The sequence below is a fragment of the Dunckerocampus dactyliophorus genome, chromosome 16 (genome assembly GCF_027744805.1).
Source record: "Dunckerocampus dactyliophorus isolate RoL2022-P2 chromosome 16, RoL_Ddac_1.1, whole genome shotgun sequence".
Classification (NCBI taxonomy): domain Eukaryota; kingdom Metazoa; phylum Chordata; class Actinopteri; order Syngnathiformes; family Syngnathidae; genus Dunckerocampus; species Dunckerocampus dactyliophorus.
In genome coordinates this window covers 7,211,901-7,231,570 of record NC_072834.1, presented here as the reverse complement: position 1 = coordinate 7,231,570, position 19,670 = coordinate 7,211,901, and the positions used below count along the sequence as shown (strand labels likewise).

General features: G+C 41.9%; 1 protein-coding gene across 1 annotated transcript; it reads right to left on the bottom strand.

Annotated features, from left to right (window-relative positions):
* Positions 1-3,444: 3,444 nt before the first annotated feature.
* mepcea (methylphosphate capping enzyme a) lies at positions 3,445-11,325 on the bottom strand. Its single transcript, XM_054756077.1, has 5 exons — positions 10,954-11,325; positions 8,632-10,403; positions 7,580-7,798; positions 7,366-7,489; positions 3,445-5,954 (listed from the first exon to the last, which is right to left on the bottom strand). The coding sequence occupies exons 2-5, from the start codon at positions 10,354-10,356 to the stop codon at positions 5,920-5,922; spliced, it is 2,103 nt and encodes a 700-aa protein (XP_054612052.1). The 5' UTR covers positions 10,357-10,403; positions 10,954-11,325; the 3' UTR covers positions 3,445-5,919.
* Between the last annotated feature and the right edge of the window lie 8,345 nt (positions 11,326-19,670).

The following is a 19,670-nucleotide window of genomic DNA, read 5'->3' as shown; positions in this document are numbered from 1 at the left end:
ATTGTATTAATATCAGCGCACCTGTGAGACAAATTATTATATGTGAAGATAATAATTTTAAGGGGAATCAGAAAGGGTTAGCCAACCAATATACTTACTATACAATCACAACCAATTGAAACACTTTTTGTTTTGTCAAATGGAATCCAAATTGCTGTGGAAAGTGCTCAGAACTGTTCGGAATGAGACATGATTATCCCGTGACCAAAGTCGACGTTTACCTGTCATTCCTCTGTAAAACTGTTGTTACAAGACACACTGCCAATAAAAGAAGTCCATAATCCACCTGACTGGATGTGATGCATTCAAGCGACAGCATTGTGGAGCTGCATTCCCCCACATCAAGTTGTGGACCGTCACACAATCCCGTTCACTTCCCCAACATCAGGGTCCTCCTTCAGTTGGCCTGTACCATCCCAGTAACGTCGTGTGAATGTGAGCGAAGTGCCAGTACCTTGAAGCGCCTGAACACCTACATGAGGGCCAGTATGACGCAACAGCGGCTGACCTCGCTGGCACTTCTCCACATTCACTACAAAAAGTTTATCAACCTGAAGGAAGTGGTGGACATATTTTCCACCACACATCCAAGAAAGATGATGCTGAATTTGCGATAGGTAAGGCTGAAACACATTGTAGTGATTCATATTGTGTAGGCCTGTATAGATAGCATCCACCACTGAAGCGATGGCATGCTCAGTCGCCCAGTAAACTGATTAACTTATCTAAATAGGGCAAGCTTGATGTTGGCATTTTGCCCTTAAGCTTGTAATTTGGAGGAAATAGCGTTGTCATGTCTGTCCAAAATATGCATCAGAAAACTGTTTTTTCGGGCTTCAAATACAAATTTTTCCCTGTTCGGTTGCTTCGCTCCCTCGCAAAAGGTCCATTCACACAGATTTTTTAACCCCCCCGAGAAATATCTGGTTACGGGCCTGTTGATAACGAGGCTATAGGCTACACCGTGACTCTGATTCCGTCTGTTTATGGATCATCTTACATTACCGGGGAGTACATTTTATAGTTTAATACGTGTATAAGGCATATTTAGGGCTTAAACCTGAATTTTGTCATGAGGGAACAATGGTAATTGAAGAGAGAAGGGTAGTAAATTCTGGATCTGAATCTAATCTAATAATTCCAAGAGTCGGTTTTATTGCAAATGTTGATTCAAAATGAAAGAAGGTTTAAATTTCAAGCTAGCAGACAATAGATAATTTTATGGGCGTATTAATTATTTGCGTTCATTATGCCATTCGCCGGCATAACCCCCACAAAAAGCAGAGATCTACTGGAATTGCTGAGACATGGAGAAGTAGTAGGATTAAATAAGATTTGCTTCTTCCTACCCCTTTAGTTGTGCAAGAGAAAACACTTGATGTACTTCCAGGTGCGGACTGGGACAAAAATTTGGCCCTGGACTTTTTGGTCCAGACTGTCCCACTACAATCAGCACGCAATTACAGTGCCAACTCGCCCCATTGATGTAAGACACACAAGCCCTTAATAACACCACTATACTAAACAGTAATCCTCTATATTCTGGTGGCTTGAATAAACAAATGAGAGTGAAATCATTTATCGGTGGGCTTACTGGGCTGCTGGGGTCTCTGGTGAGATCTTGTCCACACAACAAACACTGACTGAAAAAAAATGTCAAGCATACATATTCATATTGTTAATAACATCAATGTCCTACATGATGCAAACTGAACTGTGGGCACTAAAAAAGGTAATGTTGACACTTTTAAAGACTTGTCATTACAGGTAGAGATTATTACAAAATACTTAAATAAACATTTGATATCATGTAAATAAATCCATTTAAATAAACATTTGATATCACTTATTTTTTATATCAGCAATTCATTCTACACAATACATATACTTTGGGAAGATCAAATACATTGTTTTTGGTGCCTAACTGTTTCCCAACTATATTAGTGCGTGTGTGAGTGTATAAACTAGAGGAATTAAATTACATTTCTTTGTGGAAAGGCGGTTTATGAAAGTAAGTACATTTACTTGTATTCATTTACAGCGCAACCTTGACACATCCAATATGGCGGCGATGTTGATGTACGGCTTAGCGCTCGATGCGGCGTCTGTCTATGTCTATGCAATGGATGTCAATGGTCTGAAAGGTCTCAAGGGCTAACGGGCTTCAACTTGGTCTTTGCTCCGCTTGGCCCTAGTGCCTGGCATGTATCCATCCATGTATTTTCTATGCCGCTTGTTCTCACTAGGGTTGCAGGGGTATGCTGGAGTCCATCCCAGCTGACTTTACACCCTGGACTGGTCGCCAGCCAATCTCAGGGAGGAAACTGGAGTATCTCCTGTGTGGCCAACATGCTAACCACTAGGCCAATATACACATATACATGTGATATAAACGAGAAAAGCAGCACACACTGAATAGTTCAAAACATTGGAGTAGTAGTGGCAAGAATTTTCATAATTGACTCACAGCTAAATTATTGTGTAACTGTGGATGAGAGGATTCATTTTTGTCTTTTCAAAGGAACGATAATGCGACAACTACATATACCACAGAGATGACAACAACAGCATCATTGTACCTTGTCACACAGACCTGTAAAAAGGACAAGGGGTGGGCGGATCAATCCAAATATCGGTAGTAACGATACCAACAGTAGCATCACATTAGATTGCTATTTTTCAGTTCTCTTGTATGTTTATTTTCAAAAGTATCTGTGTTTGTTGTAGATATTGTTACATTTGTATTGTGCACAAACTCAGAGAATAAGTCTTGGACACAAGAGGGATTTGGGGGCATAAAGCCAAAGGATTTGAATGAAAGGCAATACGAGTTTTTGCCTTTTGTTTACTTACGGTACTTTGAACCCTCCACATCTGTCTTCGGTATGCCTCACACACTTAACACATTTTAAAATAGAAAATGTATCGGCTCTCACCACTAACAACTGATAATGTAAGATGATGGATGAACAGATGGAATGGGAGTCACGGTGTAGGAGTTTCACTTTTAATTCTCACAGCAACTACAGTGCGTTCAAGGGCTGCCGAACAAAGTGCGAAATCTGAAAGCTTGGTGAAAAAACAGTAAAGCATAACACGCTTTATCTGTATTATGCTTTGTATGTATATTATTATTTAGGGTGAATGTGTTTTCTGAGAAAAAAAAATCAAAAACCTATATTCTGAGAAGTCTTGACCAAAAATCTGCAAATTTGCAGGGCCGTGAATGCTGAATCATGAGTATGCAGTGATCCACTGTATTTAAAATAAACCGTGAAATAACATTATGGTGTATGTTTTTGCAAAGTGTTGACTGCAGAACATCTGTCACTTGAAGCTAGTTTACTTGTGAATTAAAGGATGAAAAGGACATGTAAATTAGCTGCAGTGTTCTTTCTTTGATAAAAGCAAACTTGGGTGGATGACATAAGAAGTACTACCCCGCATGTCTGGAACCACTTTTAATGAATTCAAATGTTTTACACAGAGAAACATTTGGATGCTTTGTCGCTCAGAGGCATGGGAATTAAACACTTCCCTGACAGGCAGGGAGATGTGATTCCAATTTTCCCCCAAAATAAGAAAAAACATGTAAAGATTTACAAAAAACATGAATCTTTCCTGCCAGAATGTACTTAATTCCCTCAAGTCATCAGTGCAAATTCAACATGAAGACATGAAATATGGTGCTGTTAAAAATCATACATTGATTGAGAAACATTTGTGTGGGAAATCTATCTTTTAGCAAAGGCCGGTATGGATCAAAATTTGCACAGTAATTTCAGTTTAATGCTGCATCTGAATATCCCACCAGCATTAAAATGTATTAAACGCTAATTTCAAATGCCAAATTCCTTTCATTAGCACTTGACTGTACATCATTGAGCAGAGTAGATGTTCATACAATGCTATATATTTAACGTGCAGCAAAGGAACACTTTAGCATGAATAGCTGGAAGTGACAAGACATCACTGCTGAGACAGTCAGGTGCAATCGGCAAAACATTACAGCATGTAGGAGTATTTGCAAATGTTATACTCATTATGTGCTCGAACGAAAAGAAGGAATTGACACTACTGCAAAAAAACCGCCAAGGGCTGATCTAAGCCTGAGAGAGCGATTGTCTTAGTTTTTGGTGCCATGGTGTCAGTGATTTGGTGCCAATTCCATTTCAAACGTAACCTGAATGTTGTTTTCCTGATCTTAGTGTTCCACAACACTCAAAGAATTTGATGGAAGTGTATGTGAAGAATAAAAAATGTCCAAAGCATGTTGAATGAAGACAAAAACAAGAGTACTTTGACATTGAAGCTCCTTGCAAACGCTTTATAAAAAATCTGCTGACAAAATAATCCATCGATGTGCCTTCTGGGGGGAGGGAGCGGGGGCAAGCAAACACAGTTGCAATTTACATATTCATCAGATGGATTAGCGAGCCGGTTTGAGGACCCAAAAAAACAAAACAACAAACTGCTTTCACTCACAAATTGGCAGCAAAAGCAAACACATATCGACTAGAAAATGACGTTAGCAGTAAAGAACTCAACAATGAGAGTAAAACAACATTCCAAACATATATACATCAATCACTTAACTAAAACACAAAAATACACATCGTCTGTCTCTTCCCAAATGTGCCTGTGAATGAAAATGAAATAAGGTGGTAAGCAGTGCTCATGCACACCAATGGAGGTACAATCATCAATGACAACGGTGTGGACTTAACAGCTCGCATAAATTCATGTGCAAAAGACACATAAAACATTTTGTGGCACCCTCAACAGCAGAATACTATACAAATGTGTTTCTTTAAATAAAAAAAAGGCATAGTATGGAGCTTTGTGTCTGTTTTGAATTGAAACCGTTTAAGATGCTGTTGAAACTCCTGCCATGGGTCCTTTGCTGCTTCAGTTCTACATTCATAAGCTCAACAGGGACAACGTCAACAACAAAGTATTAAAGGTAGAGCTATGGCTTCACTGACATGTTAACAACTGAAGGCAGCATGCTGGAAATGCACCTCAGCATCATGTCACCATGGCTCAAATGTGCCCCCTACCATCAGGACGGGAGCATCAAAACATCCCAATGAACCCACAATATGACTGGATGAACCCTTGACTGTAAAATATGACGTGAAGAAGATTCAAGATTCAAGAGTTTTATTGTCATAATATATAATAATTATAATAATATAATATATAATATTGTCATATTGTCAAGAAGCCCTGTTATGCAAATATTTGATTCTATTAAAGAAAACCAATTACCAATTCATTATGTTTTGTCTGATGCAGAGTGCAATGTTCACAATGGATCAGTGTTTTCATATCTCATTCGGCCATGTTTTAAATGATGGGTGCTTCAGCCTTAAATACGTCCTATTTTGCTGCAACAGAACTATGAGATCAATTTAAGAGCGGCATCTTAGGATGAGATCAATTAAGAGTGGGCCGTGTCAGGCCACTGTGATCTCTTTAATGGCTGCGGAATGAGTCTATCGCACAAGTTGCGCCACACTGAACTCAAGGAAGTGGGTAAAACCTGCTTCTGAAATGGTAACGAGCACAACGAGCACCCAGCCCTGATGTCTGTGGCTTTGTGGTGGCACACAGCACAATATGAATATACAGTTAAAGAATATATAGCCAAAAGGTCTCCAAACGCACGACACTGCCATGCATGACACTTTCCAAATAAGGAGTCTGAGGAATTAATCAGCCGAGCGCCTCTGTTGTCTTTGTGACGTACACTGGAAGAGTCTCTAAACAGTGGAAAAAAAACAACAACAAAAAAAAAACCTCGCTTTTGGTCTCCTTAACAAATGTCCCTGGTCGAGAGTCTGAGCAGCTGATGTACGAGTCCAACAGCTGGCTGCGCGGTAACTCACGTTCAGTGTCCTCACAAGGCAGAAGCGGTCATTTGTGAAACAAATAGATTGGCCTCTGAAAACCTGCAAAAAAAAAAGAAAAAAAAGAAAAAAAAAGTTGATGATGGCATCACAAATCACTGTTGGCCAAAACTGGCATCTGTTCATATCGGTATCATTTTTTCTGCCCGTAACGATATCGGCAAGTGAGTGATGATGTTGCACACCACACAGCAAAAAGCTTGCTCGCTTGCTCAGCATACCCACGGCCTGGAATGCCTTTGGATTGTAAATATACAATCTGCAATTAGTGCAAAGCTCTGCAAGGGGGAAGGAAGGCATCTTTCTTTAATACTTGTAATCTGTTTCATACTTTGCACTTTGTTCTTATACGGATGTTTGTGCCACATAGAAATGTGCAGCTTTCCAAACTGTATTGTTATTAGCATTATTTCAACTAATGTCTAGCCTGGTTTACTTGTTGATAGTAAGAGAACATGTTACTTTTGTTGACGATTGGTCATTATTTTTGTCATGACTATTTTGTAGAGACAAAATGTTTAAAATAAGGATTTACAATAATTATTGGTCTATGAGGAATTATGACATCATACCGACTTTTTCACCTTTATGTATTTTACTGTAATTGTTGTATGTGTGTTGCTGTTATGATTCCTCGATTGCACTGCACACTAATTTGCCTACGGGTATTAATAAAGAAACCTGACCTTACCTGATAAATCCGATAACATTAAAAACTGCTCAGATAACCAATAATTAAAAAAAACTATCCAATGAGGTGAGATTAGCCGAACCGTGGTGGGCTATTTTTCAAGCTCTATTTTTCTGTAATGTACTGCACACTTGTAACAATCATGGCGTCGATCCTGTGGGACTTTTTTTATCCGCCACCTGAAAATTTAATATCGCACAACGGTGAGTTGAAAGCCTAGGAAGTTGCCGGCGCTGCTAAAAAAGCGGCCACACAGCTACCACCTTTGAAGATACCGGCTTTTGTCAGCAAATGAACCACTTAGAGCAACGGCTTGCACTTCCAAGCCGCTGCTATTGCTTGGATGTACAGTATGCCTGCCAACATGATCGCCACACTCCTGCATACACTGATAGATGGAAATAAGGACACAAACTTCACTACTGATTTATGGACGTGTGATGTTAGCCCTGTTAGCTTGCTGGATAAGGACTTCAAACTAGTTTGTCTAATCCACCTTTGAGTTTCTTACTTCCAGGTCTGCACAAATTACAGTTACATCTACATTTTAAAAAATAGCAACGTGTACTGCATATTGCAGTATTTGTCTCATTTTAAACAAACAGTGTTCATTTGTGAAATGCATCCAATGCAATCACAGTAAAAGAAGCATAATGGGTTCATTACATGACATTCGTTTGAGGGTAGAGCTGCTGCCAATATCGGTATTGAAGTTCTGGAAAATATCAAATGTCGAGCATCACGACCAATTAGTTATAATACCTCTTGTAGAACTCTTGGGTGTTCCCAGGAACTCACAACTGGTGAAGCCCACTTCATTGGTGAGATAGGATGAAAACTGATCTGGCTTGAGGCGGATGCTGTGAAAATTTCTGCTAATTGTATCCTAGCAAGCAAAAAAGCAAACAATCAGTTTACTCGTGCCAGAATAAAAACACAACACATGCCTTTAAAAATAAAAATCTCGGCTCCTTACAGTCAGCTTCTTCCTCTTGACGTAGGACTGCCAAGGCTGTGGCTCCAGGATGAAGATGCCTCCAGGATGGAGATGTCTGTAGACTCTCTTGAAGAGCCTCTTCAGGCCACTGTCCCCCCAGTTTAGGTGGACCCATTTGGTGACACTCAGACACAGGATCACGTCGTACTCAGGCCGCTGAGTTACAAGGAGATTGTCGTTCTGCAGCACGTAATTGGCCTGTGGAAAAGAGGATGTGCGGTCAGAAACAGAACTCAATTAAACAAGCAGCTTAACGACACTGAAAGCAAACTATAGCTGTATCAAAGATCATTAATCATCAAAAGCACTCAGAGCAACAGTGAGAACCGGTAATTTTCTGAAAATCTGTTTGGATGGAGTTGTGTGCCTCAGCTGGGAACAAATAATGGCCAAAATGTCAAGCAACACCTATTTTTAGGGGTTGAGGAGAAAAACCTTTAAGTGCTGAAGCTACCACAAGGCGAGAAGAGAGATGAAGGACTGTCAATGACAGCTTTGTGTGTGACAAAGGTTACTTTACCTTTGTGTAAGCGGTGGTGCATTTTAGATCAATATAAACGTGGCAAGTGTGACAAGAATCGTAAAAATTACATTTTATGTTATTTTATTTGGCCATATATACTCTATCATGCACGAGAAAAACTCACGCTCATACATCACACGTTCATTTTTCTGTATCAAAGAGTGTTTAATTTCTGAATCCATATACTATTTTAAATTTGGTTGTATAGAGTTAAACATTTTGGTACCCTAAAACTGAACAGACAGCCAAATGTCAGTGTACCAAAAAACAATTTGCTATTTATGAGGGAATTTGGTACCCTTGACAAAGCCTTACAATAGAAATGCAAAACAATACTGCAGTGTTTTCAACTGAACTGTACTGTACACTACATAGGTGTAAATGGAAGCTTAGGTCATGTGACGCATCACAATGGATGGTGTCTGGTGTCTATAAATCATGCAGCGCTTCAAGATTAAGCTCTGTGCATGTGTTTTATGCCTGGTGCAGACACAAGCTGCCATCTCACCTTTATGAAGGACACGTTGGAGGGGAACTCTCCAGGGTGTGCGCTGGAGGTTTCAGTAAGAGGAGGTGCAGCAATGGGTCCCCGGGAGATCTGCAGCGACAAAGGGAAAGAGCAGCTCCCAGATTTATCACAACTTTCCTGCTCCATTTCCTCTGCTTTGCCGTCTCGCCTGTGAGCCTTGGCCTGATCCGTGCCACAAGAGTCATTTGTGCCCTCTTTCAGTGCATTCCCATTTTCCTTTCTTTCAGTGTGCTTCTTTTCACTCTCGCTTGGGATGCCGTCCTCCTGCTTGGTGTCGTTCTTGTCCTGCGTGGCTCGCCTGGCCTCTTGGGTCTGCAGCTCAGAGAGATAATGCCTGATGTTCTTGCGGGCGGCGTGCACCAGCCCGTTATCAATGTCCAAGCCCAATATGCGGGCGGGCCGCAGCATTTTGGCGATATAGAGGGTAAGATGACCCGAGTTGCAGCCTAAATCCAGCACGTGTTTACCCTCAAACCACTCTGGACGGAAGACATGAATCCGCGGGTCTTCGCTTGCACTTGGGTTGCGGTAGCCGTAGTATTTGTTGTAGTTTCCATACTGGAACTTCTTCTTCTGTTGGTCCCTCGCCTGGTTGTGTGGCTGCTGGTGCTGACGACCTCCTGGTGCAGATTTGCAGCCGCTTCTGGGTGTGTGGAAGGAGTTTTTTTGTCTCCCAGGTTTATTATTTTGCTCACCAAACGTGGACTTTGCTACAGGGGTGGATTGAGTCACAGGAGGGTCCATTTTGCCAGAGTTGCGCCTCCGCTTGCGCCTGCCTGCGTGCTGGTTAGCTCCTCCCGACAAGGAGGAAGTGGATTCATCGACAGACACGGACGTCACCTCCTCCTTGAAAATGGCTGAGTGGTCTGCAGTGTGTTCACGTGAATCCCCCTCACCGCAAGAGACACTATCTGATGCTTTCGAGACTTCTGTATTAGAACGTGAAGTTAACGCACCAGGAAATGACACCGATTCCCCAGGTTTAACCTCATTTTTCCCCGATTCGGACAAGCTCAGCTGTGTGGCTGAAACGTTACCTCCATGATGTCTGTTGCGATGCCTCCTCCTTCCACCACTCTTTAAGGGGGACACCAAAAAGCTGCTATCTCCAATGCTGCTGTTCAGATTCAGAGGATCTGTGATGTCCCTGGGGATGAGGATCTCCACGGGGTCCCGACTCTTTAAGGGCAGTGGGGAGGATTTTGGAGTCTCTGCATTCAGCGCCCTGTTCACCTCCTCATCCTGTAGGCTGTTGAGATTGAGTGGGTCAAAGATGTTCCCACCTAAGAGGAAGTTAGTGGGCAGGACAGAGTCACTTTCCGAGTTAGCCCGTCGTCTCCTCTTGCCAGAAGTTGGATGCTTGAAGCTAAAGTTTGACGTGTTGCGCCGCTTAGTTATTCTCATCTGCTGATGCTGTTTGGCGTGATGGAAGCTGTTCCTGCGATTGATGCCGGCCTCGTTCCCTTTGGATTTCAATCCAGCACTGTTTGAGTGGTTAAGAGCGTCAACAGTGCTGGAGTGTTTTGGCGAAGCAGCAGTGCCAGGGACAGGACAAGCAGCAGCCAAGTCCGGGGTGGCCGCGCTGGCAGCTTCCATGAGTACTGAAACATCGCTGCAACTTCCAGAACATTCTGACAGCTGCAGGGATGAAGCTGAAGTAACCTGTGGGCTACCAGTTTTTACAGTGTCTTCGTCAACAGACATTGCCGTGGATTTCCAGAGCCGACGCAGACATGGAAACTATCTTGCACCTAGGAGGTGGAGAACACATGAATTACAAAAAAGGTTGCATCACCTAAGGGACAGTAACAAACCTGCATTGACTAGTTCAGGTTGACTGACTATGGGAACACAAGCACCAAAAAGCATTGAGAACCTCAAATTCACTTCCTCAACAATAAATACTCACTTAAGGACTAAACCTTTACTTTTTAGTTCACCAAATTTTATACTAATAGGAATAAATTTACCTTTACATGGAATTTCAATTTCAATGATCTTAAGAAAGTAGCATTTAAGACTAAGCAGGGGTTAATAATGTGAAAAGTTCCGAGCACCAGTGCTGGACAGTTATCTTGTTAGCATGCTAGCTCCTAGCATCCGGGCCAGAGCACCCAAACGTCGAATAAACGTTCAACTCAAAAGACGTCAGACGACCACAAAAAGTGTCCACTTCGGGTTGCTGCTACCTGGAACACCTTAAAAATCCGAATGACTCTAAAGGCAGTTTTAATATCTATGAAACTGTCACATTTTCGAGCACAGTCCAGAGTGTAGTTACCATCAAAATAATACACTCACCTCGCAGTTCTCCCCGCCTCCGGCCGGACTGTCACTGGATGAGCTAACGTTAGCTAACAGCTAACTAGCATACAAGTGGAACCACATCGATGCTAACACGGCTAATAGTGATGATAATAATAATTATTAGAACAATAAACAAGGGGTATGTGCTGAGGTAGTCTGCCCTGGATATGGGCTCCAGTCCACACCACTTGCTTCTATCGATGTCCTCGGTCAACTCTTGATAGAGTCAGGCAGGTAGGTGAATAAATTATCACGGTGCTGGTACAGTCGGCATGGCGGTGCATCCGGGCTCCGGGATGTAGCTTGATGCTACTGGCTGGGGGCGGAGATGAGATAGGCGAGAATTGATGTCGAGAGGCCGGCCTGATGAGTGACGACTTCCAGCCTCTTTGATCCACATCATGGTCACCCCCGGTAATTGGACTACAGCAACCTTGACGTGGTTAATACGTATTAAATGCTGTTGTTTCTTTTCATTTCAAACTTTATATAAACATTTTTGAAAAATAACTTGTCTATTTATGTGTTAGTCACGATGTGACACTTATTGTAAGTTAGTTGAAGGTCAACTGTACTGCATCCCGCCGAAAAAGTACCAACAGTATTTTATAATCCATAATCCTACCAGTGGTTCTCAAATGGGGCTACCAATAACCCTGGGAGTACTTGTGGGGCCCACCCAGGCAGCCTACCCTTTGGGGCCCCTGCCGATCAGGGACACTGGGAATTGTTGATAATTATTATACGCACAAAAACTTCCTTTGTATGTAAGTTATTTCTATGTTCAGTTAAAATTTGTTTAAGATTGGTTTCAAAACATGGCCGACATTCTTAATGGCTTCGCAGGGACATGGGCGGGATGGAGCCATCGATTGTATCTTGAACAATATTTTCTTTTTTTTAATGACAGTATTGCAACGAGTGTACATGGATTGCATATCATCTTATCCTTTAACATTGCTTTTTTATAATAAAAAAGCTATTCCTATAATGTATAATGTTGGCCTACAGTGGTGGGGAAAAAGTGTTTTTTTGCACGTTTGGCCCACTTAAATGTTTCAGATCATCAAACAAATTTAAATATTAGTCAATGACAACACAACTGAACACAAAATGCAGTTTTTAAGTGAAACTTTTTATTATTAAGGGAGAAAAACAATCCAAACCTACATGGCCCTGTGTGAAAAAGTGATTGCCCCCTAAACCTAATAAGTGGTTGGGCCCCCCTTAGCAGCAACAACTGCAGTCAAGCGTTTGCGATAACTTGCAATGAGTCTCTTACAGCGCTGTGGAGGAATTTTGACCCACTCATCTTTGCAGAATTGTTGTAATTCAGCCACATTGGAGGGTTTTCCAGCATGAACCGCCTGTTTAAGGTCATGCCACAGCATCTCAATAGAATTCAGGTCAGGACTTTGACTTTAGGCCACTCCAGAATCTTCTGGAAAAAAAAAAAAGTAAAAGGATAGATACAGACTTAAAAATGAAAAAATAAAATATACCCCCAAAAACTATTCAATTGCAGGGATGTGAATATAATTTGTTACTTTTCAACTATGTGTGTATCTAAATAGGTCAACCTGTGTTTATGAATTCAAATTCATGTGTACAAATTCATGAGTTAGAGCAGCAGCAATGTATGACCACAATAACTGTCTGGTGAAAATGGATTTGTTGGTTTGCAAAAACAATATAATCAAAGTTGAAGGCAGTTTGAAATATTTATATAAGGCTTTAAATGGCTGCAACTCCATATAAATCTGATTTAAAAAAAATACAGTTAAGCAAATAAATAATACCTTGAATTGGAACAATTTTTTTAAGGCCCTGAAGTGCTTCTGAATTTTAAAACGAGGGCCTGCGCTCCTGTACACCGCCACTAGAGGGCGACATTGTAACACGCTGTTGCCACCTTCTACTCCACATGCAAGGTCTGGTTATCATAATACAGTAACTACTTGTAGAATGTTTTTTTTCTCAAAATTAAATATTGATTTATTATTATTGAGGCAGTTTTAAGAACACGTTTAAACAATACATGTATAAAGTAGCTGACGAGAAGCTGTAGTTGGCAAAACAGTTTATCTTCCCCGCCCTTGAGCTGACAGCTTGCTCCTAATTGGGTTCCAAATCAGTGTTGCCGTTGGCTAAATGAGCACCCCGCACTAATCTTCATAAAGCAGAGAGGGTACCTGTCTCTCACTAGTGTCACTCTCTTTTCTCATGTTAATAGGGGTGCGGCCCTCGATTCCGGGCACCATCTGCCCTTCCTCAGGGTTTGGGCCCCCAAGCGCTTCAGACATGCTCTATTGTTTGTGTGTGTCCAAGCAGAAAGTGGTGAGTACACACGCTCCTTGTGGCCCAAAAAAGGCGCTTTACATCAAAAGCACGGGCCTGCTGTTCATTAGCCTACATGCGAGAGAGGAGAGGAGGGCGGCTCGCGTGGCCTCTGTGCTGTCACGTCAGGAAGTGTGCTGATCTTTGTCAGTCCCGGTCAGGCCTTGTGTGCGCGATGTCATTCGGAGTAACCGTTGGCGGGTGAGATAGTGTATCATAACCGAGCTTTGCAAAAGTTTGATGTCTGAAAAGTATGAACAAATTGGATGAGGGAAAAGAGGGCTCCTTTGATGCCCTTTTGCAGCGCTATTGTTGTGAGGGAAAGTGATGTGACAGATCAAAATGTCATTTGCCATCTTGGGGGAGAAATTGCACAGTGCAGTGATAACCTTTGAATAGAACCATTTGAAGTGATTACCATATTATTCTGCTTAAGCCACAAAAAATTGTATTGATTGCATATACTGTGAAAACAAATTGACAGCAATGCAACAACGGAAAATCAGAAATTACACAGTGACAGTACATATTTGTTTGTGTAATCTAACCCTTCTACGCCTAAACTGCTGCACACTAAAGGGTGAAAATTTAGCAGAACACGCATCCCTACTGTGTCGCTTGCGCTATTATTTTCCTGACAAATACACCACAAGGTGGCGCTGCATTAGACCCCAAAGTTTGAACCCCATCAGTTGGATTGACTTGAAATTTCTTACACACCTCAATGCGCTCTACAAAATGCACACTGTAACTTTAGGACGTTTAGCCAATTCACCATCCAATTTGGCACACACCTTTAGCGGACTGACAAGCACGTGTGCAGAATTTGAGCAAGATTGGTTGAAAAACATGGCCGCCACCAAGCAAAATATCTTTGCAGGGACACGAGCGGAACTTAAGTAAAGGCCGTATCTCATTGACTCTTTGTCCACTCATTGTAGGCCTCCTCTTGAAATAAATGCCTGGTACTGTCTGCAGTGGAGTACATAAACACCCTTGACCGCTCTGAGAAAATACGATAGTTTAGATTGATAATTAGAGTTACCTGTAATGAGACCTGCATAGCAAAAAGTTCTATTTAACTACACAGATATTTTACACAGTGTTCAAAGTTGCATGCACATTTTTGGACTCATCAGCGAATCATAATGTGACCTTCCCGGACCGGGTCTGCCTCAGTTTCCGAGCTCCACGCTGCTGGCTGAATTGAGATTAGTTATTGAACTGGTCAAGCAAAGGGAAACAAGGCCGCTTCAGAGACATGGCGCACAATAAGCCAGCTGTCAGTGGGAGGGGCTTGCTCAGCCCGCGGTTGTCATGGCAAGGGTGTTTGTGTTGCGTCGTCCCCTCAGAGAGATGACAGGTGAGGCTGCAAGGCAGACACAGGGTTTGGTTAGGGACAAATGATGTATTCAATGCGTGAATTTTCAGCAAAACAGCTCAAGCTAATACTTAAATAACTGTCAGTCCTTTTGATGGTGATTCTAGACGTCTAATAATGACCTTTATGAGACTGTGTATGTATTTATACACATTAAAAGCCTCTTCCTAATCCACAGAGGCCCCCCATTTGCCTCTCTGCTGCTGTTTTATATTCGAAAGGTCATCCTATCCTCAGCTGAGTCGAAGTTGATGTCTTTGAGATATAAAAGAGGAAATACGATTCTGACCTTTTGTATACATTTTGTGATGTTTATTCAGGTATTGTTAATGGTAACGGTAATGGGTTGGTTTATTTCTAACAAGCTGAACAAGTTACATTAAGGAACATCACGTGTTTACACTTGCACGATTCAACATGTCTGAAAAGGAAGAATCAGAGCCTATTTAAAGAGCTTGTGACACCAAAAAAACATTTGAAAAAAACAATACAAAAATGAAAGCACCCCCCCCCCCCCCCCCCCCCCCCCCCCCCCCCCCCCCAGCGGGTATTCTAAACTGACATCTTGGTCGTGACATCACTGCCAGACTACGATCCAGAAACCAGATTGAAACACATGCTGCCATGAACTCACCGCAAAGCCAAGAAAGTGACATATTCACAACGATAACGCAATAACAGCATTCACTGATATTGTGTTGTGATAACTCTGATACAATGCACACAAAAAAATATATGTTTGTGACGCTGACAGCTGCAAAATAAAAGACCATTTAACCTTGGAATGAAACCCCATAATATTATTCTAAGATTCGTGGAAAAGATGTAGAAAAAAAATACGTATTTACTTAATGAAACTTACAGATTGACTGCAAGATGGGCTAGAAAGATGAGTGACTGCCAGTAATTCAGGTCTAGAACACTTACGGCTGACACCAGCAACCAGGTGCAAACAAGCTCAGCCGTGAACGCACGCGAAGAAGGTGACATATTCACAATAATACCAATGTTCACTAATATCGTGTTATGAGTAGTATGGTATGTTTTACTGGCTGTGCCAGCTACAACAGATAGCACATTAGCCAGCCCCCCTTGATGACATATTTTCTCAAAAGCGACCAGCGACAAATCTAGCGACTTTTTCTGGCGTCGTCGGGGAGTTTTCTGGTATGGTGAAAGAACATATTGTTCTGCATTTCGTGTTGTCACTGAGCAGTGGCGGGTGCTGCCCCGGGAATATGGGGTACCAACTAATTGAGGTGGTTCATTCCCTGTGTGACCGGTGTCATAATTTGGTTCGCATTGGCGGCAATAAGTCGGACCCGTTTCCAGTGAAGGTTGGACTCCGCCATTGTGGACAGAATTTCTAGGCGCAGCCAGGGCATTGAGGGGTTCCGCGTTTGGTGGCTGCATGATTGGGTCTCCGCTTTTTGCAGATGATGCGCTCCTGCTGGCTTCATCGAGCCGTGACATTCAACTCTCACTGGATCGGTTCGCAGCCGACTGTGAAGCGGCTGGGATGAGAATCAGCACCTCCAAGTCCGTGTCCACGCTCGGAAAAGGCTGGAGTGCCATCTCCGGTTCGGGGATGAGATCCTGCCCCAAGTGGAGGACTTTTGTAAGTACCTCAGGGTCTTGTTCACGAGTGAGGGAAGGATGGGATGCGAGATCGGCAGGCGGATTAGTGCGACGTCTGCAGTGATGCTGACTCTTCATCGGTCCGTTGTGGTGAAGAGGGAGCTGAGCCGAAAGGCAAAGCTCTCAATTTACCAGTCGATCTACGTTCCTACCCTCACCTATGGTCATGAGCTTTGGGCAGTGACCGAAAGGACAAGATCGCGGGTACAATCGTCCAAAATGAGTTTTCTCTCTAGGGTGGCTGGGCTCTCCCTTAGAGATAAGGTGAGAAGCACTGTCATCCGGGAGAAGCTCAGAGTAGAACCGCTGAGCCAGATGAGGTGGCTTGGGCATCTGGTCAGGATGCCTCCCAGGGGAGGTGTTCCGGGCACGTCCAACTGGTAGGAGGCCTCAGGACGAAGTAGCAGGGGAGAGGGAAGTCTGGGCTTCCCTGCTTAGACTGTTGCCCCGCGACCCGACCTCGGATAAGCGGAAGAAGATGGATGGATGGATGGACATCTAACACAGGAAATATGCCTTTCAATGTTTTGTTTTTTTCACGGCGGCAATAACAAGATTACCATGTGTTTTGGTGTCATGAGCACTTTAATGCTACCCAGTGAGTGATAAAAGTGGTCCTCATTTTGTGGTCGTGTAATACATTTTATTTTGTAACCACAAGGTGTTTACAGCAGTGCGGAAATAACAAAACACTTTAACACTAATCTTGATCCTATGAAAACAACATTAATAACCAGTCACTGTAGTGGTCTTATTATTGAGAAAGGTTGCTAGTGTGCTGGCTTTTATGTTTTCTTACTGTTTCATTTAATTCTTGTATTTAGTGTTTTATTACTGATTTTTCTTTGTGTGTCCTGTGGACATTGTGAATGATTTCGAAGTTAATTTAGGTATAATTTAGGTGTAAGATCCAGATTACGCCAAAACTTCGCTTACATCACAGTCCTAAAATGGAACTCGTACGTAACCTGAGGGCCACCTGTAGTTTGTTCACTTCCTCTTTCTCTGTGAGAATCCACTCTGATGAAACACACCTGAACATGCAGTACAGTATAGCCCAAATCTAAAAACTAGCCTCCAAAGTGAAGTGAAGTAACCACATTGAAGAACCAGCTTAGCTATCCATGCTTAACTGCGTTGCACAACTATTCCAATCAGGAAACAAGCTTTGTCAATAGTTACCCTGACCCATGATCAACTGAATAGACGCCCACTAACCTCAATTAAATTTCTTTTTGGGGGAGGGATGTGTGTTGGTAATCTGTGTCGTGCCAACACACACACACACACACACACACATTAAAAGTAGTGATTCTGTCTGTGGATGCAGCTGTAGCATGGATGAGCGTGACCTATTATGTTCTACATGCCAAGTTTACCAGTGAAAGGCTTAAAGAGGTTAATCTGATGTAGTAAAATGAAGAGCATTTAATACAGTACACTGTCTATAGCTTATATCAGTGGCCTTACACTAATCCTGCACATTGCTGTAGGTTGTTGTCGGGATGATTATGCAACGTATGTAACATTTTTGTGAACAGCTTATCAGTTAGGGCAGCACGGTTAGCACATCTGCCTCACAGCTGAGTGGTTGCGGGTTTGAATGTTGAATGAATTTGCATGTACTCTGGTTTCCTCCCACAGTCCAAAAACATGCACATTTCGCTAACTGTTGACTCTAAATTGTCCATATGTGTGAATTTGAGTGTGAGTGGTTGTTTGTTTACAAATCCCGGGTGGATAGACTCCAGCTCGCCCGTAACCCCGAACATGATCAGCAGTAGAAAATGAATGTGTAGTGAATAGACTGTTGCATGTGCTTAGTTTTATTGCAGATACATATTTGGACACTTTTTCTTGTGTCTACTAAACACTTGCTTGTCACACTCATATTGGCATGTCTCTGTACTGTGCATATTGTCACAGCTTAGGCCTACTATTCGTGAGAGATCAAGTGAGGCTACAGTGCAAGAAAGATGTGTGTCGGATTATACTTGTTGTTCCATATATCTAAGACCTCTGAAGACAAAACATAGCTGAGATTGTGATGAGAAGAAAATCATTTAAAATGTACAAAAATATTGATTTTTTAAAGTTTTATTTTAAATGGCTGTTGTCTATTTAAATGATTAGATTCTCCATTTGAGTGAACGCTGTCACTGATCAGCCATGTTGCTCTCCTACAAGGAGTGTCGACATTACAGGCGTTGTCAGGACAACCAGCCAGGGATCCACAGAGCCTTGATGAGGCCTCCCTCCACCTTGAGCTAGATGCTAGCGGTGAGACTGAGCAGATGATGTGCTAGTCAGCCAATCACAGGTGAGCGACAGCAAAAAGATGACATCATAGGCAAATTAAGACAAATGCGGGAAGGCTTTGGTTGCTGTGTCTGCCTGCCTCTGAATTCCTCCTGCCTTTCTACGAGGGATAGATGAATCTCTGGTTTGGATTTTCCCTTTTTGATTGTAACTACGGTAATACAAAAAATGTGCTTGATAATAAATGTATTATTGTTATTAACAAATAAACCTTTCCCTCAAGGTCAAGTACAGTGTTTGCAGTTTATCCTCGATACCTTTAGATGATCATGTACTGTACACAACAATGGGCCTGCATAGCTTATTGTATATTATTTATCCTCATAACGACATACAGTATATCAATTGTTTGTTTACTCTCAAGAAATAATTTACAAGATATTGCAAAATGCAGCCTTTTCAAGAGCAGGCAATGAAAAATACAACTTTATTCTGCATGTGTGTAATTTATACCTGCAGTCAAGTAAAAGGCTGGTAATTTGTTCTGGCTCAGCTTCTGTGATGGTGAGAGCAAAATAATAGCACACATTTAATGCATCATTTTAATTTTTATCATGTGAATGAAATCCAAAAGCATTTGCTAAGTTTATTTATGAATGGTACAACTCTTTCCATGATTTTTTATTTTATTTATGGAGGAATTCCAAAGGAACACAGTTGTAAAATGTGTTTTCACTAAAAGCTTTACATATATATATACAGCATATGTATATATATATATATATATATATATATATATATATATATATATATATATATATACATATACATACATAAATATGTACATACAAATGTACAATGACTTAACTAGCTCCCTTATGTGAGTGTGCACACATAAACATTACATCTTGTAAGTTTCCAAAAGAAAAAGGATCTTTTACGGCACCCTCCCGGGCTTCTCACTTATCAGGTTTGGTCTGTCAAACAAAAGACCAACTGTGTCTTACCCTCTGCTGGCTCCTCCCACAGACCTACTGCTGTCATTAATATTCATCCCTTCGGCCAATGGGGGCAGCAGGGCGGATGACGTCACGAG